Here is a 25,737-nt window from a genome sequence, read left to right as displayed (position 1 = left end):
TGTAAACCGCTTAGGGAGTGCTTAAGTGCACTGATAAGCAGTATAGAAATGTACTTGCTATTGTTACTGCTGTTGGGCTTTTGTCAATAGCTCTTTAAACCTCCTGTTGGAATTTCTGGTACTTCTTCTCCCTCTAGAATGGGGATTGCTTTGTGGGTTTTGGCTTGTATGTTTTTGTTTTGTTTGCTTTAACATAATGGAGATAGATTGATGGGAGGAGGGAGAGGCACTGCATTTATTAAATGTATGTCTCTGTTCCAGTTGTTGAAGCTACAGGCTGTATTAGGGAGTTAAAAATGAGGACTTTAATTTTGGGGGGAGGGAGAGGGGAAGGTCAAAGAGGTCAGAAGAAGAAATTGTGCTTTCAGGCGTGTGCACCTGGTGTTGTTTGTTCACATAGTAAAGCTATAGGAGACACAGCCTCTTGGGAATCGAGCAACCTACCCTCCAGGCTCCTTTGTGTTCCTTCACTCAATCCTGGGATGCCAGAGGCTGCCCAACAGTCGGGATGAAAGAAACCTTTGCATAGCTGATGTTTTGCTAATTATCCACAGCTGCTCTGCTGCCCCATATAAATGGCTGCCCTAGGCAAGCATCCATCTTGACCAAATGGTGGGTGGGGAGAAGGCTTGGCTATCCTCTAGACACAGTCAGTGTCATAACCCAGAGAGCACCAGGTGCAGGCCTCTGTGTAATGTCATCACCAAGATGAGAGGCTTCACAGATGTCTTAAGCCCACATCTGCTTCCCCCTGCCCTCCCTTCCCCTTCCTTTGACAGAGTTGCAGTTCTGCCAAGCCAGCTGCTCCTTAAATCTATACTGTGGTCAAAAGAGACAGCTTAGACTTGCTTTTCCAAGGCTGGGCAGATCTGTCAGAATATCCCCCAGGAACTTTCTTGCATGGAATTCCAAATTTGGATAGGCCATGTTGCTGAAAGTCTGCGAGAAGAGCATCTTTTATGCTGCCTGGCCATATTTCATCACTGTGTGCATGACGTACCATTTCTGGTTTTCTTGTTGAGCAGCCATTCACAGGTGGTGAAACTTACATTTTTTGCTTACTGGGGAGCACGTGTTCATGAATTTGGAAAGGCCTGAGGTACACTTTCTAACTTTTGCAACCATAAGAAGGTCTTTTATAGCTAGATGAGTTGCAATGAGAAGAAGTTGGGGCCAGTTCAACTGTGTCTCCCCAGCCACTGGTCCCCTTTGCTGCAGGACCATGGCTATTAACTGCCTGTGAAAGTATTATGGCACTTCCCTAAAAACAGACTTTCATGTCTACAGTAAGGTTAGGGATTTTAAAAAAAAAACCTTTAAAACCTCCAGAAATTTTGAAACCTGGGGGTGGGCAGCTGAGCCAGGAAAGAATGAGGGTTTTTTCTCCTTCTGGAAAAAAAATAAACAAGATGAATTATAATTTTTCAATATTCTCTTTTGCACTGAAGGTTTTTTTAAAAACCTTTCTTACTGTAAGAATATGGAAATGAATAGGGCAATATCTTTTGGCAGCTTTTTACTACAGTAAATTTGTTGTTATTGATTAATATACATTTGCCATTTATGAAAGAGTCTGAATCAGAATTGGGGTCAGGCACACAACAAGACACACTGAGGCATGTTTATCGTAAGCAGTTGTTTTTGCATACCCCCTGCAACAAACTTTACATGAACAAGGATTTTAGCTCAAGTTATGAAAAGAAAATTGGCATATTGCTAAAATGCCATGCCTAGTCATTTGGCTATCAACAAAGCTGTGTCATGTCTTGAAATATAGATGGATTACAACAAAGTGTCTGTGCATAAAAGAAGGGCCATCTTTTCCTTCCCCACCACCCAAAAGAACAGAAAGCCAGTTGCAGTTCCACCTGTACCATACAGCAGTTTCTAGCATTACAGAGAGACACTGAAAATCACTTACATCTTATGCTTGCTGTGTTCACATTCCCTTGGTAACATTGCCTGTCCCTTTCATTTGGATGCCAAAATTGTATTTCTAAATGTTCATTTGAAGTTTGAAGTTCCTACAGTGCTACAAATTTGGGACTGAAGGAAAATTTCATTTGCTATGGGCAGAATTCTTATTTGGGATGCAGTGCTTTTATTTGGCCTCCCTCCCTGTCATATTTGTACCCCTGAGTACTCCCAGCATCCAAGAGTACTGTATGAGATTAGTGTAGTGATGAAGCCTTTAGTCAGTGAAAAAGGAAATTTTATTGGCAGGTCTGATGGGGAGGGGGAGCACCAAAAAATTATAGAGGTGGTTTATACCAGGGGTGGGAATAATATGTTTTTTTAGATAGTGTTTAACTGCAACTCCTAGCATTCAAAGTTGGGGTTGCTTTTGGTAAGGGCTTGGAAATTATGCCAACTGACTATTGGATTAATCATGACATCTCATTACACTGATACTGGATCTGCCTCTATGACTCTGTCTGCACAGGCCAAATAAACTGGCTTCCTCCCATCCTCTTGATGTGGAGACCAGATATGCAGGGCCCAATCCCTGAGTCTAGTGGGAATAGTCCAGATGATGTCTGGGTCGTTCAACACTAAACCCAGGGTATAACACTGTTAACATGGATTTAAAAAACCTAACCTCCCCTGAAGAAGCAATTTTCCCAACAAAAACAATTTGAAGTAACATTCAGGCCTTTTGATAGCTAGTTACTGAAATCTCTGTTCTCCTTGGTTGATCAGAACTATATTATAATCCAGTTAAGGCCCAGAAGGGCATAATGCTGACTTAGTGGTGACTCAGTCTGTTTGGCTGAAGGCTGGAGGGAGTTCCGGTTTTGTAAGGATGTAGATAAGGGTAAAAGTTTTCCCTTGATATGAATGTCTAGTCGTAACCAACTGTAGTGGGTGGTGCTCATCTCCATTACCTAGTCGAGGGAGTCAGCATTGTTGAAGGACTACTCCGATGGTCATGTGGCCAGCATGACTGCACAGAATTCTGTCACCTTCCCACCAGTGGTACTTATTTATCTATTTGCATTTGCATGCTTTCAAACTGCTAGATTGGCAGAAGCTGGGACCAGTGACAGGAGCTCACTCTGTCACACAGTGCTTGGGCCTCGAACTGCCAACCTTCTGACCTTCCAATCATCAGAATCGGTGTCTTAACCTCTAAGCCACCTCTAAAGCCCTTTTAAGGATGTGCTGTGGTCTAAATTATGACTGGTTTTAGTTACTGTGCTTCTCCCAAGAGTGAATAGGAGGTAGGCTAGGTGCAAAAATGTGTACTCACAAATTTGTTTAAAGCACTTATGTATCATCTCAGAGCCCACCAGGGCCCCTGAGGTGACATATAATGACTTTTAAAAACATATTAAAATATTAAGTATATTAATTTAAAAAACCTGCTTAAGAAGAGACACAAAGTGCTCCCTAAAGTGATTTAAAACCAGACATTTACAATAGCCAAACCAGTTTTAGAGACCAAAAGTTAGGCCTACTGGAAACTCAAAGGGAATGGAGTCAGCCCGACTTCCACAGCTGAGGAGCAGCTACAGAGGAACCCCTGACATGTGTACCAAGCCGCCTAGCCTCATTGGGTAATAGGATGTACAACACGTATCATGGGACAGACAGTTTTTCCAATGTCCTTGACCAAAATTGCTGAGGGCTTTGTCTGACAAAATCAGCAGCTTGAATTGAACTCAGAAGTTGGAAGCCAGACCAATTCTTGTTAGTCTTATATGACAGAAGTTCTAAAATGAACATCCAACACCAATCTGGCACATTTTGTGATAGCTGTAGTTTCTGAATTATTATTATCATCATCATCATCATCATCATCATCATCATCATCATCTTATATTTGGCCTTTCTCCCAATATAGGACTCAAGGCACCGAACAACAAGTTAAAAACAATACAATTTAAAAACAATATAACACTTTAGGGGCAGCTCCACATGGCTTGCCTCAGTCTGTTTGGGCTAGTAAATTCCATAAATCTGTTTCCAAGGCTGCATGTGTCTTCACTTTATATAGATTTTAATGCTGATTGTGATACAGATCTCTTTCATTTCAGAGTTCTTATCTTAACTGAAATGGGTGGGTGTAACATATGGCACAGTGGTAGGGCCAACGCAAGACTGTTTGCTGCCTGAGATGGGGCAGAAGTTATTTCCTGTGCCCCCAAAGCCAGCCAGCATAACAGCCAAAGCTGGTCAAATTATAGCTCCTCAGATGACTCTTCCTTTCCTTGGCAGTGAAAATACAGTTGTCCCTCCACATTCACTGGGGTTAAGGGTGAATGATCTCCATGAATGTGGAAAAACCACAACTAAAAATACTATTCTTTTTACCTAAGAGAACACCTCTCTACGAATCTTTAGTTCCTCTAGTACAACTCTATGGTCAACATCTGCCAGAAGTTGATCACAGAATCATGTTGAAGGACCTAGAGAAGTGTTTTCTCTAAGAACTCTAGGTTCTCCAGCACAACTCTATGGCCAACTTTCAGCAGAATTGTGCTGGAGAGCTTAGGCGATTCCTAGAGAGAACATATTAATAATCAAAACTACAAATAATCAAATCTGCAAAAGTAAATCCTCAAATGTGGAGGGCCAACTGTATAAACATAACGAATTATATAGCAAACCATTTGTTGTCCTTTTCTGAGGCCCCAAATCAAATGGCTAATAGAATCTCATAGAGCTGGAAGGGACTGCAAAGGTAATCTAGTTCAACCCCCATCAAGCAGGAATTCACAAAGTACTCCCAAAAGATGCCCATCCAACCCATGTTTAAAAACCTCTAAAGAAGGAGAGTTGATTCCCCCACTCTTGAAACAGCCTGTTCTACTGTTAAACAGCTCTTACAGTAAAGAGGCTCTTCCTAATGTTTAGGTGGAATATCTTTTCATTTTATTTCATTTTACTGGTTTGTGTTCTAGTCTCTGGAGCAGCAGAAAACAAGCTCACCTCATTTTTCCTAATAGTAGGGCTGGCTCTGGGCAGTACTTCCGAGCAATAGTACCATATTTGAGTACTTGGTACCCAAATACAATAGTAACATATTTGGGCTCTTTTTGGGGATATTCCATAAGCCAGTCTTAACTCTTCTCAAGCCCTCATTTGACAGGTGAGATGTGGATGGGAAACTGCAGAATCCCAGCAGACTGTTCTGTCAGTGTTTCTCTCAGCTGTGCATGTGAAAGCTAGCCTTGGGATGTGTGTGTGTTGTGTGCCTTCAAGTCATTTCCAACTTATGGTGACCATAAGGCCATATCATGGGGGGGGGGGGGCGGTTGGCAAGATTTATTCAGAAGAGGTTTGCTGTTGCCTTCCCCTGAGGCTGACAGATTTGCTTAAGAGAGCATGTGACTTGCCTAAGGTCACCCAGTGGGTTTCATAGCCAAGCAGGTCTCCAAAGTCACAGTGCAACACTCAAATCAGTAGGCCATGCTGGCTCTAGTCCTAGGATGTGTGTGTATGTTCTTGCAATGTTTTTTGCCATGGGTAGCTAGGCTCCTTAATAAAAAGCAAAGGGACTAGCAATCTTCCTGCTGCTCTCTCTTCCTTTCACTGTGGGAGGGGAAGACAGGCTTCGGGTCCTTTTGATGTGCAGCCCTAGTAAATCCATTGGCGATGCCTTGTGTGTGCGCTCATGTGAGTCAGGACTGGCTCCAGCTCCCTTTGAAGTGCTCCAGCGGTCAGGATGAAAGTGGGATGGAGGGGGAAGAGTCCTTCCCAAGCCATCAAGCCCTAATTGCAGGTAATAGTGCTTCTCAGTATCCCATCTGGGGAGGGGAACATCCCTGTTTCCTCTAATCCTCCAGCTCCACTCTGGGCTCCTGTAGTGAAAGGAAGTCACATACAGGGAGCAAGGCTAGAGAACATGGGCTGCACATGTTGTTGAACTCCTAGCAGCAAGATGTAATCTGCCAGTGCTCTGAAGAGGAGTCTTCTGAGGAACACTTTGGAGATCCTTGGCACAACATATTAAATATAGCAGAACACAGGGAAAGCTTTTACTAGGGATTTTACTTTTTATTAGGATTCTAGTTCTGCTTCATTATTTTAACTGACAAATTGATCTCAAGGCTCTGGCCAATTCCCACATTAAGTTTCACCTCCCCCTTTTTGTCTCCTTAAATAAGATCATGATGAAAACATAAAATACACCAGTGTAGCAGTTTTCCACTCTGCAGGTCCAGATAATATAAAATGCAGCCGATCTGTTTGTTTGAACAACACTCTAATAAAATACAGGAATTTAATTGGTCCTGATTTCTCTGCCACATTGAAACAGAAAAGCCATGTTTGGTTTGTGCCATTTTAATGGGAGGCAGTATAATCAGTAAGCTGGGAATGTGGGTCGTAATATGGAAGGGTGGTTGTTTATGGGGCATTACTTACAATATTAATACTTATTTTTTTACAGAATAGCCTAAGAATATGTCCACTTTATCATCTTTGTTGACCATATCCTTATTTTGCTGACGTACAGTGGGTGGCACTGGAGGTCAAGGCCTTTTTGGTGATGGTGCTTAGATTGTGTAACTTGCCACTGGAACCCTCAGGAGAAAGTTAGAATCATAGAATCATAGAATCGTAGAGTTGGAAGAGACCACAAGGGCCTTGCTCTCTTGGAAGCTATTTAGCAGACGGATAGTTGTTGTCCTCTTGCCTTCTAGTAATTCTTGCTATTTTATTGGTGCTGGAACCACATCTGAATTTAGTTGTTGTTGTTGTTGTTGTTGTTGTTGTTAATAAGTCACCTTGCAAATCACTTGGTATGTATGGTAAGCTAACATTAATAACTGAATAAGCAGGTGGAAGATAGGTCCTTGCCCTATGGCATTGAACTATCTAAATTTTAGACAAAAAGAAAGCAAAACTATCAAGGGATTGAAGCAAAGTAAACATAGTTACTTGAATTTATTCTTTGCTTCTGAGCTGGGTTGGGGTTGTAGAGTCCATTGAGACCTGTGTCCAAAATTTCTTGGGTGTAACCTTGATAGGAAATTAAGCCAAGTAAGATAAGTGAATTATGCCACAGCAGACTTCCCTAATATGGCACCTTTTAGATGTGCTGGACACAACTCCCATTGTGGCCATTTTGGTTCAGGGTCAGTTATAGTCCAACAAATCTGGAGGCAACCATGTTGGAGAAGGACAGGAATATGTATATTTATATACAGGGTTTTTGATGCTGATGCTTCCATTACTGCCTTATATAAACAGATCTCAACTTCACCTGACATGGCTTCAATCAAAGAAAGGGAGTTGCCACAGTCTAACAAGGTTCGGAACCTGAGGCGAAATGGACAAGCCATGCCACGCCGACAGAAGCGCCGTTGGCAGTTGCATCCTGCCACCAAGAACCAGTTGCAGTCCCTTCAGCCAGGTGGTACAGTTCAGGAAGAGAGCACACCCTTTGTGCTGGATTTACAAAACCTGCCGGGCTTAGCCAATGTGGATCTGAGTGCCCAGAATCCAAACATCCAGGTAGGCCCATGGGCTGTTCAAGTTATACAGTTGTTGTTGTTGCTGCTGTTGTGTGCCTTCAAGCCATTTCTGACTTAGGGGGACCCTTTCACACCATTTGCATGGCAAGATTTGTTCAGAGGAGGTCTGCCATTGCCTTTTTCTGCAGCTAAGTGAGAGCGACTCGCCCAAAGTCACCCACTGAGCTTCACAGTGGGGAATCAAACCCTGGTCTCCTGAGTCATAGTCCAACACTCAAACCACTACGCCACACTGGTTGTCAAGTTATACATGCTAGACTAGAAACAAAGTGATGGAATCCACTGTTAACCTTTTTGCAGGGTGAACAAATTTTGGCCACTGGGGTCTGTCATGGACACACTGACCCCTCCCTGAACACAACCAGAAGTGGTTGGAATTCCACTTCCAGTTTTGCTTTTAAAAGCCCTCTGGATCATTTTGGAGTCAAAACAAGGGACAGAGTTTTTTTCCAAGCTCAGTTATCACTCCTGGAGGCCTGCATGGCTAGCAGTTTTGACTCTTCAGCTGAATTCCCAACCTACTCTTCCATGGAGGAAAATGATGTAGAAAAAAATACTTTCTTTGGTGTACGAGCACCACAGTTCTCAGTATAACTTTCTTATAGGGCAGGAATGGGGAGCTTTGACCCTTTGGACATTTTCACATATACTTCCTATCAACCCTCACCCACCCATCTTGATTTGTATTTATCCCAACTTCTTAAACATGCATGCCTAAAAGAAAAAATATAAAAATCCTTATTAACCTTAACTTAATCATACCATAAAAAGGAATGGCAACCACCATCTTGGGTCTTGAACAAAATGTCAGATTTGGAATTGGGGCTTGAGTGGTGATAATACTGAAGAGTGGAATGGGCAGCCATGAGGAACAGTTAGAGTTAAGAAACCAAGGTCAGGAGAACACAAAGAATGAATGTCTTGTTCAGCACTGAATCAAAAGGTAAAAGATAAGATAGGCAAATAAAGTGAAACCTTTGAAGGTAGGTTGTTTGGTTGAATAACAGTACAGGTCTTTTAGTCTTTGTGCTCCAGTTTAACATGCTATCTTGTTTTCCAGGTAACCATAGAGGTAGTGGATGATCCTCAGGCAGAGATGGAGATGGACTTGCTGAAGGAAACTAGCAATGACTGGTCTCTGACTTCCTCAGAGTGGCTGTCCCATAAAGATCTCTTCTGGCCTCTTTTCTGGGAATACACAGACCCTGTAGAGGATGGTGATGAAGATGACAACTTGGACTCAAGGAGCAGGGGTGAGGGAGAGGAGGAAGAAGATGAAGACTATACTTCAGAGTATGATGAAGAGGAAACAGTGCTGAGTGGAGTGGGAGGTGACTGGGATCAGAGGTGGCCCAGACAGAAGAACTGGATTTTCAAAGAGAAGTATAATTATGGTGAGTTTCTCTTGGTTGGTCTTGATAGGTCTGCAGAGTCGAGTTTTCCTGTTGCTCATGAAGGAATGGTGGAGAACATGTAGGCCTTTCATTAGAGCAAGAGAGTCTTCTTTGTGCAGAAACTTCTGATCTACTCCTAATTATTGTTTCCAGTTGAGATGTGAGTTTCAGCACTAGCCAATATAATGGACCCAGCATTATGGATTATAACCTGCTAAAATTACAGTGTTACAGGCATCCTCCTATATGTGTGTTTTCTGTCATACGCACTAGAGAAGTAGAAGAAGTAGACCTGGATGCTATATGGTAAGTGTACTGACGGCACTTCACCCCAGAGTCCCTTTTAGCCTAATTTTACGGTGACTTCATAGAACATTGTTGTGTTTGTCTTGCCTTCTGCAGACTATGAAGATGAAGAGGAGTGGAGTCCCTGGTCTCCCTGCAGTGTAACCTGTGGCAGTGGCAATCAGAAGAGAACCCGCTCTTGTGGCTATGCGTGTACTGCCACTGAATCGAGAACTTGTGACTTGCACCGGTGCCTTGGTACACCTTCTCTTCCTCTTTGTCTTCTCCTGCCCAGTTGTTAGTGCTGCCTTTTCTCTATAGACTGAATTCTCTCTGTTTTTAACTATTTAAAGCTACCAGTCAGGCTATTTAATACCTCTGAGTTGCTTTGTTGGCACTTTTTTTGGGAATCCATTTTTCAAAGATCTACAGGGGTTAAGTTGAGATTCCAGTAGTGAGGGAATCCTTTTGGTCAGTGGTCACCTTTGTCCTGAAGTGAAACAGTAGCCACATGCAAGATGGAGCAAATTCATTTTTTATTAGGCCCCAAACAGTGTGTTCAGATAAGAAGAGAAAATTTGACTAAACTTTGGGAATAACTTCCTTAAATTGCAAACTGCTTTACAGTGGCATGGATGGCCTCAGAGGGTGATAGAGTTTTCTTCCTCTGATGATTTTTGAAAATAGATTGAACTGATATTCTGTCAGAGATGCCTTAGCATTGTATTTGCTGTGCTGGAAGGGAATTGAACTGGATTACCCTTCCTGTTCTGTAATTCCTTCATTTCAGGTGTTAAAGGCATCCAGCTTTTCCTTAATGTCTTCTTTTTTTTTTTAAAGAAAGACCAGTGTCTTTGTATTTTCTTAACAGGAACAAATGGAACAATCATACAAACATAGGAGATTATTTCTTTTAAAGAAAATCTGACTTATCCCCGAAGGGACACAGTCGCGTTTTGGATTGCAAGCGGATATTATCGCACTCAAAAATGCCACCGCTGCTGCCAGGCAACTGCAATCCACATGCAGCCTGGGTCCCAGTCACGCTTAGCCAGCTGATTTTCAGAGATGAGAGCTTTCCATGTTTGAAAGTCGGCTGGGCTGCACGCGGATTGCAGTTGCCCAGCAGCAGCAGCAACGTTTTTAAGTACAATAATATCCGCTTGCAATCTGAAACACAATTGTATCCCATTGGGGATACATAATGTGATAATCTCCACAGAATCATAGAGTTGGAAGAGACCACAAGGGCCATCCAGTCTAACCCCCTGCCATGCAGGAACATACAAAATACCCCCACTGTCGAACTGCTCTTAATGTCAGGAAGTTTTTCCTAACGTTGAGGTGGAATCTTTTTTTCTGTAGTTTGAATGCATTGCCCTGGGCCCTATTCTCTGGAGCTGCAAAAAAACAAGCTTGCTCCATCATCAATATGAAACCTCTTTAAATATTTAAATATGGCTATCATGTCACTTCTTAACATTCTCTTCCCCAGGCTAAATCTACCCAACTCCCTAAGCTGCCTCTCTTATACTATGGTTCCCATACCTTTTATCATTTGGTTGTCCTTCTCTGGATACATTCTAGCTTGTTAATATCCTTCTTGAATTGTGAAGCCCAGAATTAGACACAGCATTTTAGGTGAGGTCTGACCAAACCAGAATAGAATGATACAGTGGTACCTCGGGATACGAAATACCCAGGTTACGAAATTTTCGGGATACGAAAAAATCCCATAGGAAAACATTGTTCCGGGTTACGAATGTTTTTTCGGGTTACGAAAAAACTTTTGGTGCTTTTTTCGGCTTTTTCGCACGGAATCGCGGCTTTTCCCCATTAGCGCCTATGGCAATTCGGCTTACGAAGGCTTTTCGGGTTACGAAAGCGGCCGCGTTACGAATTAATTTCGTAACCCGAGGCACCACTGTACTGTTATTTCCCTCAATCTAGACACTACATCTTTTGATGCAGCCTAGAATCATATTGGATTTATAAGCTGCCACATTACACTGTTGATCCACATTCAGCTTGTGATTTACTAAGACTCCTAGATCTTTTTCACATAGAATCATAGAATTGGAAGAGATTACAATGGCCATCCAGTCCAATGCAAAAAGTCACCGTCAAAGCACTCTTGACAGATGGGCATCCAGCCTCTGTTTGAAAACTTCCAAAGGAGACTCCACCATTCTCTGAGGCAGCATATTCCACTGTCAAACAATTCTTACCATGTTGTCAAGCCAGGTGTCATCCATCATATATCTCTGCATTTCATTTTTACTGACCAAGTGTAGTACTTTCCATTTCTCCCTCTTGAAATTCATTTTGGGGTGAAGCAGACAGACATCTAGGAGCAGCCAGAAGCTGCTCCCGGCTCGATTGTCCCTGGGCGACAGTGAACACTTGCTTCAACCCCAAGGGCACCTCCTGCTGCAGTCCAAAATGGACCGCTGCAAGGAGTGGGAAAGATTTGCTCCTTTTGGGACCGGTTTTTGGGCACCTTAGGTGGCCCTGATGCAGTTCCAGGGTGGCTTCCAGGCGCTGCCGGAGCATGCGTTGTCTAAATGCCATGCCCCATGAGCCGATGGAAAAAAACATTGCATAATATCTATTATGCTATTTAACATTGAAATAAGGGATATTAAGATAAAATTTCACATCTAGTTTACTTTATATAAACTGTGTTGGTATGGAATTTACAAGCTACCTAAAGCTAATGAAAATCTTTTCAGTGTGCTGGTTCTTTGAACAAACACATGGACATTTTCATCCTGGTCTCCTGTTTCTTTTGATGCTTTTCTAAGATGCTTCTTGCATTTGATGTTTTGAGACAATTAACTGAAGCCTACTTTGAGGGTCAAAAGCAAGGTTTTGAACACTTAGTATGTGTTAGGGTGAGGTGGGGGCTGGGTACAAAGTTATTTTGGATTATAACTCCCCAAATCTCCAGCCATCTTGGTCATGCTGGCTGGAGGATTCTGAAAGTTGTCTAAAAATGTAACTTTTGATAGCTGTAGTGTGGTGTCTAAGAGGATAGGGCAGGAGTTATATACTGCAAGGATTTGACATTCAGTTGCACTTTCTATCCCTGTAGTGTCTTTGAAATTGAATGTTTAATGTCTTAGGAAGTTCACCATGACATTTTTGCATCTCTGCTTCTCCCAAGGAGCAGATGGGGAGTTGGATCTCACCACTGAAGAGGCACCCTATGAAGCAGAAAATTCCACAGGGATCCTAAACTCAGGTTAGTAAAGTGCTTATTCTTGAATGAAGGAACTGAGCATCACTATTAGGGAAGGAAAGAGAAGTTGACAAATCTGCAGTGTTTGATTTTTGTTTTTGTAATGTTCCATCAAGTCAGCTTCATCTCATGGAGACCCTACGAATCAGAGATCTGCAAGAGACCCTGTAATTAATAGCATTGTTCAGTCCTTGCAAATGCAGGTCTTGCAAACGCAGGAAGACCACACTACAGGTGGATTGAATCAAATCAAGGAAGTCACAAACACAGGTCTGTGGCTTCCTTGATTTGAATCAATCCACCTGTAGTGTGGTCTTCATTTCTTCCTGCTGCTTTCCACTTTATTTGACATGATCATATTTTCCAGTGAATCATGTTATCTCATAATTTGCCCAAAATATGATAGCCTCAATTCAGTCATTTGGGCTTCTAGGGAGAGTTCACGTTTGATTAGCTCTTGGACTAATTCATTTTTCTTTTTGGCACTCCATGATATCTGTAGAATTCTTTTCCGCTACTACGTTTCAAATCAGTTTATTTTCTTTCTGTTGGCTTTCTTCACCGTCTAGGTCTTTGAATTCTTCAGATATACTCTTTAATTTACATTTTGTCATTGTGACTGATTTAATGTTGAACCAATATGCAGCCACTCTTGAACCAACGTGCAGAATAACGTTCCTGTCCTTGTTCTCTGAACTTCATGATGCAGATTTTCATTTTGAAAAAGTGTAGAAGAATGTGTATATTAACAGAAAGCGCACAAAAATGCAGATATAGATAATATGCATTGTATTTGTGGAAATTGCTTGTAAAGTATTCATGTATTAAGTAACACAGAGTACAAAAATGCCTCAGCACATTAAAATCTGTATGAATTTTCATGGAGACCTTTTATTTTTAAAAATTGCAAACTGATGCGGAACGGAATCAAATTTAAGACTGGAAAAATATGAAACCAGTTAAAACTAAAATTGTATCCCTTCATACTTGCTATATTGAAGCTTTTCTTGACATCCCACTAGTGGGGATATGTGTGTTTTCCACAATTTCATGCAAAACCAAAGGATGCAGTGTTTGATATTCTGTACAGAATAATCTGAGGAGTCTCTGCTTTATTGTTCTAAAGTTTTTGTTTACTTAATCTTGTTAAGGAATAGGGATAGGGATAGATTTCTACGCAATAGGAAAAAAGAACAGTTCACATTTTATTAGCTCTTGGACCAATGTATTTATGTATTTATTTATTTTTGGCAGTCTATGATATCTGTAAAATTATTTTTTACAGAGCAAATTCTTAATTTAATTTTTTTAAAAAATAATCATGTGTGAAATCAAACAATGAAGTCAATGTTGAATTTGTAGAAGTAAACAAAAACATAGTCAATCTCTGAGAGATCATGTGAAAGCCTTTTCCAAAATCTGTCTGTAGTGTCCTTCCCCCAAAAGTCTCCTCTTCTCTTATGAATTCCATTTTGCCAGCCAAACCTATAGATCTATGGTTTTTTAAAAACATGTTGGGAATAGTTTATTAGGCAGATTTATCTGCTCTCCTTTTCTCTATGTTTTGCTGTTCACTGCACTCAGTAAGGGATTTTAGAGGCAGCCCTCCTTCATCCTCCTCCTCATGATAATGCAGCTAAAACATCCAGAAGAAAAGGAAGGCTGGATGAGTGCAAAAAGACTTTATAAAAAGGAGCTTGTTTGTCAGAGGCTTTGTTAACTGAGGTATCCATGCTCAGGTATTGGCATCCTGTATTTTATCTTCTCCAATCTGGCACACTCCAGGTTCTGAATATCCTAAATCCATAAAGTAAATGAACATTCTTATTAACAGCGCTGTGTAAACTTACAGCGCTTTATAAATAAAGGTTAATAATAATAATAATAATAACAATAATAGGAGTTGTAGTCTAGAGTGACCTATTTTCCCTAGTTTTTGTTCACCTTCACCAGTGCTAAATTTGTTGCTGTGCCACTCAAAAAAGTCATCCCCCCCCCCCCAACACAAGTCACTCCTGTTAATTTCCAAATTCAGGAAGCCGATATATATATATATGCGCGCATTATGGGGACAATTTGGCAGTCAAATATGGATTCTTTGAGATACAATTTTAGGTATGGTAAGCAGTCTATAATTTGTTTAAATAGTAATAGGGGATTTGTGGTTTGGGGTCTGTGGGGAAAAATGCTTACTGCTTTAGAATTTTGCCAGTCCTGGCCAGAATGAACTGATGAGAATTAGTTGGAGTTTGATTGTTTCTCCCACCCATCTGCTTTCCCCAGATGTGGACAGTTGTGAAAAGTGGCTTAACTGCAAAAGTGACTTCCTCAACAAATATCTAAGCAAAGTGCTCTCTGACCTGCCCAGCTGTCCTTGTTCCTACCCCCTGGAAGCTGTGTACAGTGCCGTCAACTTGCGGGATGAGAGGCAGGGCAAGAACTTCCGCTGGCGGGATGCCAGTGGGCCTAAGGAACGACTGGACATCTACAAGCCCACTGCCCGTTTCTGCTTACGGTCCATGCTCTCTCTGGACAGCACCACGCTGGCTGCGCAGCACTGCTGTTACGATGAAAACACCAAGCTCATTACGCGAGGCAAAGGGGCTGGAGCCCCTAATCTCATCAGTACGGAGTTCTCCCCTGAGCTGCACTACAAAGTGGACATGCTGCCATGGATTCTCTGCAAGGGCGACTGGAGCAAGTATCATGTGGTGCGGCCGCCCAATAATGGGCAGCAATGTACTGACAATCCGCCAGAGGATGAATATCTCTCTCAACTACAGGAAGCCAAGGAATATTAGCAAAGCTAGAAAAGGTGGCTTTGAAGAGCACAAAACCTTTGGTCTACTACACAGCATTCTAGAGAGCAGAATGGGATCTCTTGCCACCACCCTGCTTTTTTATCAATGAAGAGTTTTGGTTCATGGTGGTTACAGAGTCATCCTTTGCATTCCATTCCCTTTGTAATAAAGTAATCTGTAAGGAATTGGATGCATAGATTCTGCAATGGCTCTGGGCACACCTTCTTTGTAGGGACCTTCATGTTATTTCCTGGCAGTGGCATCGCCTAGCAATTCTTATGGTCCAGCTGGCTCAGAATGGCACTCTGGAATGCGCACTATACCCAGAGAGGAAGTGAATGATGGTGGGCACAGCCTCTTAAGATCACACTTTAAAAGGCCTGTCTTGACTCATTTTATACTGCATCCACAAATGTCACACCCGCAAGCAAGACTTCAAAGTTCCTCAGGCACAAATGTTTGCAGGATGCTTGATTGTTTTGTATAGTGGCTGAAGTGATCTTTGGTGTAATACACCAATGTTATGTTTTAGATAAAAGAGAAACATTGTTAGATATATTCAGAATTTGGTGGAACAAGGCTCTACAGTCTTCAAATGGCCCTAGGTAAGAGAAGTAATGATCTCTTGCTTGTGTATTATATTCAACAGTGTTATTGAGGGATGAGAACTGAAGATGAGTAAACTGGAAGCTGGGAATGAAAGTTCTGGGGTGTATATGAAAATGTAGCCCCTAAAGTAGAGAAATGGGAGCTCAGGCCAACCTGCTTTTAGGGCTGTGATGGAATAAAACTGGATGTAATTTCTATCTAGAAGATAACAAAAGGAAACACCCAGACATTGTAATCCCTCTTCTTCTATACATTTCAGTGACCTGAGAGAAAAAGACAACTGACTTAGAGCCCAGGTATCCACAGTCTGGGGACAAAGCACATGTCTTGTGTGCAGAAAATCCTAGATTCACTCCTGATATTTCCAGCAGGTGCTGGAAAACCAACAACATGATGTTGGAGAGAGCTGCCGCCTGTCAAGGGTAAGGACCCATTCAGACCACACAGTTATAATGCTGTTGTTCCACTTTAACTACTATGGTTCCATTTTACAGAATCCTGGAGCTCTCTGGCTGTTAATTTCAAATGCCCCTCCCTAAACTGCCAATCCCATGATCCCATAGGACAGAACCAAGGCAGATAAAGTGGAATAATATTGCTATAATTTTGTAGCGTGAATGAGCCCTAGATAATGCTGAGCCATGTGGACCGGTTGTCTGATTCAGGATAAGGCAGCTTTGTCTGTTCCCTTCCTGGTAAACTACAAGGCTGAGTAACACTGGTCAGTGATGGGGAGAAAGGCAAGGGCCTCTTGTTCTTGCTTAACCTCTTCCATCTCCTGTACCAAGACAGGCAACAAACAGCACCCATATATTTTTGCCTCCAGGAACATGATTTCCCTTTAAAGTAATGCACATGGTTTTGCTGTGTAAAATTTCTGTGCAAATTCCTAGGAAAACACCCTCTGTTTTCTTCTGATCTCTTTAATCCCCACTCCACCCGACCCCAAAAAGGTATTATTTTTAGAGACTAGGGAAGTGTTCACAGACATGTGCCTTCTCAGGGCATTAGAAGCCAGTGCATTTTACTACCTATGTCTGTCTGCTAGATCTGTTAGAGATTCCTTGAGGGCCATGCCAATAGTTAGCCACTCATTAAGCTTGCAACATCTTATGGCTAAAGATTTCCACATGTGACCACCTCAAATTTTCTATTTTTTGAGCTCCAGCACACGTCTGATGTTTGTCCAGATTCAGAGGGTTCTTTTGTGACCTCTAGTGGCAATTTAATTAATAAGTAAATTATCATATGTGCAATTTGTGAGTTAAAAATTGTACCTCGGTTTCTGCAGATATACAGAGAATCACTTCCTACTGTAATCTTGGACAACTGTGGTGGGCACTGGGCACAGCTTCCACTTTCACAGATCAGTGATGGGCCAAAGCACTCAAACACTGGCCAAAACTCTGACCCAGAAGTCTCTTCTGGTTTAGATTTCTGAGATATACTGTCACTTTTTGTTAGGTTTAGAGGGTATTAGAAGAAAGCCATTGCACACAAACAACTGTTCAGTTGTTTTGTCCATTTAGGGATAATAAATGCATGATTCCCCCTCCCTGGATTTTTTTTGGGGGGTGGTGGTGGTGTGGGAGCTTGGCAAGATTGCCAAAATGTCAATGGGGAATATACATGGGCTGCAATCCTGCATGGCTCAGCATAACATTGCTGTTCATGGAACATTTGTCACTCCCTAGACCTACTATAGTGCCACCACAGCCATTTGTGCCTGAAGGAGAGCTGGGGGCTTGCAGGAATGTTTGGCTATATCCCTGTAGCCAGATGCTAAGCAGTTATACCATCCACTTATTTCTACTGACATAACAGCGGCTGATGTAACAGCTTCATGGCTTGATACAGGGATATAGCCAGCGTGAATCTATGTGCCTTCAGGTCTCCTGTTGACTTATGGTGACCCTGTGAGCTTCATAGGGTTTTCATAGGCAAGGAATACTCAGAGGTGTTTTTGTCAGTTTCTTCCTGTGAAATATAGGCTACAGTACCTGTCTCCCATCCATGTACTAACCAGACACTTCTGTAATCCTCCTTACTCTTCTCTAGGTATAAATGGCAGTGGGTGGGGTTTCAGTGGCTCTATCCTAGGTTAGGAGGAGGGGGTCACTGCATATCTTGTTATGTTTGCATCATGAAATGAATTAAATTTAACTACTCCGTTGCTGCTTCTGTTGGAAACAGGCTGTGAACCATGCTGGGGCAAAGAGGAGACTGTGGTGAAAGGAACATACTCCGCTGTCACTTAACAAACAAGACAGTAGTTTTTTGTGATCATGACCTTACTTGCTTGCAGCTAATATATTTACATATATTTAAGTACAGTATATTAGTGAAGGCTATGTGAGGTATTGTAGTATCCCTTTTTATTTTAAAAATTAGTGGCAGTTATTTATTCAAGTTAACTTTCAGATGAATTATTTGCTAACTTTTCTTAAACATCAGTTTCTGGATTTCAAAAATAGGGAAGAATTTGTTTGTCTATTTTGCAGTAAAACAGACTTGCACGCCTTGCCTTTGAAGGACAGTTGCCATTCTTGTAGACTTACATGCATACATGTGTGCATATACAGTATACAAGTCCAGAATCGTCTGGAGAATTAAGTTCCACATGGTGCTGGTCTTTGTTGCAGATTATTAATCCAAAAACTGTCATTCATCCCTTGTCATTATCTATTCTACTTATCTCTCTAGTTCCCACCCAGCACAACAGCATGTATTTGTATTTGTGTGCATGTATCCTTAGAGGATACATTAGAACATTCTTTATTTTTGGTTTGTGGAACATCTCCCACGATGTTCTGTTTTGCCTTTTTTCTCCTAACAACGTTTTATCAGAAATTTTTGTTTGGATGGTTTTCTTAAAACAACATACTTTGCTGATTCTACATATATTATGTGGAAGTAGCATTAGTTAAGATTCATACAATGGGCACAATTCAGACATGGCACCTTGCTTGGCAGCAGAACTTGCCTGCATTTGCAACACATGTGCTCTATAGCAGCTTCCCCCAATCTGCTGCCTTCCATATGGAATGGACTACAATTACCATTATCTCCAGCTACCAAGATCATAGAGAAGGCTGCTCTATGCTGGGAATGGAGGAGCCTAAATTTTCTGCCAAGGAGTGATGATTCTGTCAGTTACAGATGTCTGTAAGAGTTTAGATACTGAATGCTGTTGTTCATAAGCACCTTACACTCCCACAAAGTTTTGCAGTCTCATTTGGGTGAGTAAATATTAAAGAACAAGGATGTATTTTTGTACCATGTAACTATTTTGTCCAGCAATTTCTATTTAAGCTATAAAATATTGTATATTGTCCCAGCCACATAATTTTATCGCTATATGGTTATGTTATTGTATAAAGATATATTGTATGTATGTATGTATTGGATGTACAAAATGGCATTTATAAGGAAAGCTTCTTTATCTGACTTTAGATGAAAAGCACTTTATTTCAAAATACGGTTGTTTGTGACCAACATTATTGAATTATATTATTGTTCTGTGGTTTGTTTCTTTGAAAGGGACAACACAATGCCAAATGCTGTTTATTTTTAGGGACTGAGAGCTTTACTATGTTTTGTGGTTTTTCTGTTTTGTTTCTGATGGAGGGGCCTCAGAGCCAAGAGGTACCTAGATGTTCTCTTTTGGGGGAAAGACTTCTGTGGAAGAAACTCTTATGAGAACATCACTTCTGTCATCTGTAAAATCACTTTTTCCCATGACATTTTGACATTCCTCAGAAAAAAGTCTTCGGGAGGGACTTTAGGGCTGCGCCCACACAACAGAAATAATCCAGTTTGATACCACTTTAACTGCCATGGCTCAGTGCTATGGAATTCTGGGAACTGTAGTTCGGTAAGACATTTAGCCTTCTCTGTCAGAGAGCTCTGGTGCCACAACAAACTACAATTTTCAGAATTCTATCACATTCAGCCATGGCAGTTAAAGTGGTGTCAAACTGGATTGTTTCTACAGTGCAGCTGCAGCCCTTGTTACTTTTCAAAGAGGAGTAAAGGTGGTTCTTCTATGACAGAGGTGAGAAGCCTGATTCCTTCCAGATATTGCTGGACTATAACTTTTCATCATCCCTAACTATGGCTGATGAGATCTGCAGCCCAGCAACATTTGAATGACTGCTTGCTCATTACCCCTGGTTCTTTGTGGTGAAGGTTTTTGGTCCAGATGTTATCCATTGTTGGTTCATTTACACTAAGTCCTCCTCTCTTTTCCAGTCTTTCCTTTGTACAGTATTTATTGATTATAATGGTTATGATAGCTTAAGGAATGGAGATGCTAGTGGTGTTGAATGAGGCCTCTTTCAGGAAGAAGGTGTGGGTGTGGGTATGAAGTGCCAAAAAGAAAGCAAGAGTTCAGAATATTCTCTTATGAATAAACTTTATTATTAACACACAGCCTTACATCTCAGTTATTGAAGACTGGAAAGCAAAGAATCTTTTTGTTTCAAGGTTTACAACTCAAGAGTAGACTGTTACAAAGGGGCAGGGGCCAATTTTCCCCTGTCCCCATCAGTCCATGCTTACCCAGCCAATCTTAAAAGTGCCTCTGTATTCAGCCATGTATCAATCAAAATGGGAAATGGTCAGCAAAACAACATTGGCAGGAGGGAAAGAGTTTGAAATCTTGTCTTGACTGAATTTTTCATACACAAAGCAGCGTGGCAGGGAGCATGTTAACTTTCAGAATTGCTTTCAGTGTGATACCTAAGTAATAGTACTTAGCATTTGTCCAAGTATTTGTGTAGAGAGCACCACAGTTGGACTATCATAGTCCTCACCCTATGGCAGCTCCTAAGCCTATGATAGATTTCACTTTGCCTATTTACAAGTGTTTTCTACAATTGCGAGGACCAGAATTGACGAACTGAATTTCATTTTTATTTTTTACTTCGCATATAGACTGGAAACTTTTTGATGTTTTATACTTGCATTGCATCCTCTTACAGAAGCAGTTGAACTCTTTTGTTTAATCTGCAGTGTTCATATTGTGTTCAAAACTGCTGAAGTGGAGTTACACATGCAGTGCCACTAAACATGAAGGATGAGCCTTCTTGGCTGATATGTATCCTGCCAAAATGGTAGTACTACTTTGGTTGTGCATTTGGTTGCACACTGTTGACATTGAAAACAAAGGTCTACTGCATAATCAGTAAGCAGCTCTGCATGTGGAGATTTATGTTATAAAACCTTGATGTACAATTTTGTTCTCAGTGACCAAAATACACAGACCTGCCATTTTCACGGTCTGCATTGATTATATTATCCGGAGAGGTCAGTATGAATTAATGGCAGAGATCCTGTATGGTATGGTGCAGCCTAATAGTTCCACTTTTTGACTTGCACTACAGTTGGTCATCCAACATCCCTCTTGAGCCACTGAAACTCTTTGGTCATTCTGTGGCTGATGGAGAGCAGGAAAAATCACATAGATATCTGACTGTATCTCTGTAGCGAGATGCACATCAAGTACATCATTCACCAGGGGCCTCTGGAGGTCTCAGCAGATGGTGCAGTCATTCTGCATTTGACCTTTTTTGCCATTGAGGAGATAGATATGGAATATCTATCTCCACAACAATCCAAAAAATACATGTGCAGGTCTAAGGTGGACTTGTGTACACCACTAACAGGATCCCAGCCAATGAACGTGATTAGTGAATGGCCAACTACTACACCTCCTCCCACACCACAGACTAGCAACAATTCCTTCAGTCTTTGAGGAGGGCTATCCATTTCTTCTTTCCTCAGGACTGCAGAGACATTCCATCTGGTCTTCTGCAACAAGATAACAAGGCCCCAACATCTCTGTGGGTTGTCTTCATGTAGATTACTCACACAGCTGGAGTACTGCCTGCGAACAGACAAGGACGCCAAGCCAAGCCTGTCAATAAGGGCAGTTTGGCTTCATAGATCCCCTTCAGCTAAGAATGCAAAGCTCTCTCCAGGGGAACCAACAGATGAGTGTTGGCCAACAGCTGAATTTGCCAGCATCACATTTCAAAGGTCTCTGTAAAGCTACAAAGTGAGATCCAGCTGCTGGGGAGCGGGTGTGTATTTAAGCAACAGGGTGCTGCTGAGGAGTTTGATGACAAGCCCAGAAAGAAGTCAAAATCCTCTGTCCACAAAGCAGCCATTTCTCAAACAGCCGCCCTGGATAGGAACCAAGCAAGAGCAGGTGGTCAATTTCACATTAGCCAGATGAGATTCTTGGAAGAACTGCTGCAGTGGGAACTTTTTACAAGCCAGTAGTTTTATTTCAAATAACTATAGGAGGCTTCAAAGCTTCCCCCCTGCTTTCTTGCTCATTCAGCTCCTACGGCTGCAGCTCTTACACTGGTGGCTGGGTGTAGGAATAAATCCAGCATTTTGTTTGCCAAATGGAGATTGCCAGCTAATCATGAAGTCCACAACTTACATGGAAATCAATCCAGCAATACTGATACCATCACTTGGCCCAGTGTTGCAGTAGGATTCAGACATCAGCTACAGCTCTGCAGTAAACTGTTCAGAGTCTGAGGCTCGGGCTCAAAATTAGAGAGGCAGCCATGAAGGAATCATGGCAAATATATGCGTGTGTATGTGCAAGGGTAGGTGTACACTTCCAGCAGGGACAATCCTGCTGCCAAAGGGATAACAAATCTGCTTTTAGTTTTACAATCATTCCTCAAAAAGGACCAAGCATGGAACCAAAAGTAGATTCACTGCTACCACAGCAATGGATCCAGCAACTGCCCCCGCATTCAGAGAAGTTGTAAAGCCAAATATTTCTCGTTTGTTATTGCAGATAAAAGTAAGGTATGCCTCTGTGCAAGCCTGTATAAATTCAGACAAGTGCAACAGAGACTTCTTCCTCAGCTATCAAGGATGCCCTATTAGGTTTTGTAGAGAACATTTCAGCTGTAGTACCACCGAATATTGGTTTATTCACAGTGAATATTTTTCACTGACAATACACACACGTTACAGAATTCTGGCAGTGTGCAACTGGGTACTGCATAAGATCTCTTGGCTCTTTCTACTGCCCTCCCCTCACTGTGCAAAGGCAACCTATCCCACAAATACTGCTATGCACTGCCCTGTTTGTGCAATGCTCATGTTGCTCACTCTACGTGTAAAATGTCCCCATTAGCACAGCTACAATGCTCCTCTTAAGAACACTCTACAACTTATGAAGTCGTAAATCTTCATCAGGATGCCAACCATAATCTTAATTTCCCAGCAGTTACCTTTTGCTCACACACCAGTTAATGTTTTGTTTGACTACTTTATCACAAGTTTGGGATTTTTTTTTTAAATGAATGCTTTCAGTAGTCATCTGCTTTACCCTAGAAAAAGCCTAGACCAGGGTGACCAGACATCCTCCGTTTCCAGGGCATGTTCCACATTTCAAGGAAATGTCCAGGAAGAATTCAAAATGTCCACTGTTATGAGCATAACTAAGACTGAATTTACATTTATATTAGTGTTTTTAACTTTTATTTAGTAATGTCCTACATTTTTCTTGAATCTTTTATTCTTTGTGGTTATGGCATCTGGTCATCCTGGCCCAGACCGTTTTTCTTATTAAATATACTACAGAGTTCCAGGTTTAGGCTCACTCCATTTTTTGGCAACAAAAGGCTGTCACTAGAAACCTGCTGCACCAGCTGTGTGATTTCACTGAACACAGTATGCTATAGTGATCTGACATGAGATCCACATGCACAGGATTTACAGCTGGGGACTATTCTCCATTGATGGGAGAACCGGAAATGACTTATCCAGATAGTCACTGAAAATCTGGCCATTGATCTTAAGCTTTTAAATATTTAAAAGTCAAATGTTTCAATGCCTTGGAGCCTGTAAAGAGGGATATAAATTACATACGTAAATAATAAATTCCATCTACTGATTTATTCTGTCAGAAATACTAGAGCTGTTGCAACTGTTCTGGAAATCAAGAATTAAATCCACATGGTTAGAAATAGAGATGGAAGAATCTTAGTTTCATTTCTTCCCATCTTTAGATTTTTTAAAAAATTCCGAATATCCAGAATAGGAAAAAAATTCCAAGTGCTGGTAAATTCTTATTGCAACTGAACTGAAACAATATTCAACCAGCTGTACTAGCCAAACTGAATAGGAGTATTCCCAGTATAGAGTATTCCCACTACAGAAGAGAAAAATGTTGTATCTGTCTGCTATTTAGCTGTTAAAAATTAGTCATACATTGGCCTGTAAATTGGGAATTACTGTCCTCTTGTGGACAACTCTTTGTAAAACTTGCCTGAAAGACTGGTTTTTACTGAAGCCTCTTGTTGTGTCCCTTCAAGTCATTTCTATGCTATGTGTTTTTACTTCTTTTTATTGTAACTTGCCTCAATCCGTAGGGAGAGGCGGGATATTATTATTATTATTATTATTATTATTAATTATTATTATTTCAGATTTATGGCAACCCTAAAGCAAATTCTTCATGGGGTTTTCTTGACAAGTTTCTTCGGAAGGGTTTGCCATTGCTGTCTTCAGAAGCTGAGTGTGTGGCTTGCCCAAGGTCACCCAGTGAGTTTACATGGTCAAGATGGGATTCCAACCCTTGCCACCAGTCATAGTGCAACACTCAAACCACTACACCACACTGGCTCTCTTTGACTGAAGCTACTAAATTATAAAGAAAAAGAATCTCCATGACTGAGATCGTACACCATGTTGCAAAGTTAAAGTCTTGCAAGTGTACTTACAGGATGCAGAAGCAGCAGACAGGCTGATCCATCTCCCTGGCTGCTCCCTTCTCTCAAGAGACAAGACAGAGGCTGATGAGTTGAGATCTCTCCTCAGTTGCAAGGATATGCCCAGATAGAAACAGAAAATCAAAAAGTACTGGGTATTTTAGTTTAATAGGATTAGTTGTGTGAGATTTTGTAAGTTAACAGGTAATGTCTGACCAAAGCAGAATAGAATGGCACTATTACTTTCCTTGATAGACCCTGTACTCCTCTTGATGCAGCCTACTATCATATTGGCTTTTTAAGATGCTACTTCACATGGTTGACTCTAGTTCAGACTGTGGTCTTCTAAGACTCCCAAGATCTCTTTTGCATGTACTGTTGTCAAACTAGTTGTTTTTGTGTCTAAGTGTAGTACTTTATATTTCTCCCTCCCGAAATTATTATTATTATTATTATTAAGCTTTATTTATATAGCCCTGTAAATTTACACAGCACTGTACATAAAAACATTTAATTAGACGGTTCCCTGCCTTCATGCTTACAATCTAAGACACGACACAGAAGGAGAAGGGAATGGTTGAGGGGAAGGGGATCAGGTCCAGCATTCTTCTCTCCCTCTGAGTCCTGGACCAAGGCAGATGGACAGATGGAGAGATCTGTATCTTAAGGATAGGCCTGATGGCATTCGCCTACCCTCTCTCCCGCTCTGAGGCCAAGATGGAGTTGGATGCCTTCGGGGAGGGCACAGTTCATTTTGTTAGTTCTGACCCAGCTGTCTGATCGGTTAAGGTCATTTTGAATTCTGATTCTCTCCTCTAGGGTATTGGCTAAAGGTAAAAGGTAAAGGTTTCCCCTTTGACAAGGTTGTCCAGTTGTGTCTGACTGTAGGGGGGCGGTGTTAATCTCTGTTATTAAGCTAAGGGAGCCTGTGTTCTCAAAGACAGTTTGCCTTAAACTAAGACACATTCTAAAACAGAGGTGGGAACAATGCACTAGACATTGCTGGACTGCAGCTCTCTACTCTGATCACCCTTATGCCGGCCCAGGTTGCTGGAAGTAGCAGCTCCAACAATATCTAGAGGGCCACACAAATCCTGTTCTAAAGTTGCAAGCTGGAGTACAATGCTTCTGTTCCGCTTTGATAAATCCTCACCAAAAGTTGGTATCTACAGCCAAGATTCT

General features: G+C 41.5%; 1 protein-coding gene across 1 annotated transcript in view; it reads left to right on the top strand.

Annotated features, from left to right (window-relative positions):
- The window catches only part of ISM2 (isthmin 2), a 30,626-nt gene extending 15,128 nt beyond the window's left edge, over positions 1-15,498 (top strand). Inside the window, exons 2-6 of the mRNA XM_042438032.1 lie at positions 7,198-7,461; positions 8,542-8,875; positions 9,278-9,418; positions 12,327-12,404; positions 14,685-15,498. Coding sequence (XP_042293966.1) covers positions 7,198-7,461; positions 8,542-8,875; positions 9,278-9,418; positions 12,327-12,404; positions 14,685-15,202 — 1,335 coding nt within the window. The 3' untranslated portion in view covers positions 15,203-15,498. The remainder of the gene's footprint in view (positions 1-7,197; positions 7,462-8,541; positions 8,876-9,277; positions 9,419-12,326; positions 12,405-14,684) is intronic.
- The last annotated feature ends 10,239 nt before the right edge of the window (positions 15,499-25,737 follow it).

The sequence above is a fragment of the Sceloporus undulatus genome, chromosome 1, assembly GCF_019175285.1.
Source record: "Sceloporus undulatus isolate JIND9_A2432 ecotype Alabama chromosome 1, SceUnd_v1.1, whole genome shotgun sequence".
In the NCBI taxonomy this organism is placed as follows: domain Eukaryota; kingdom Metazoa; phylum Chordata; class Lepidosauria; order Squamata; family Phrynosomatidae; genus Sceloporus; species Sceloporus undulatus.
This window is presented reverse-complemented; position numbering and strand designations above follow the sequence as displayed.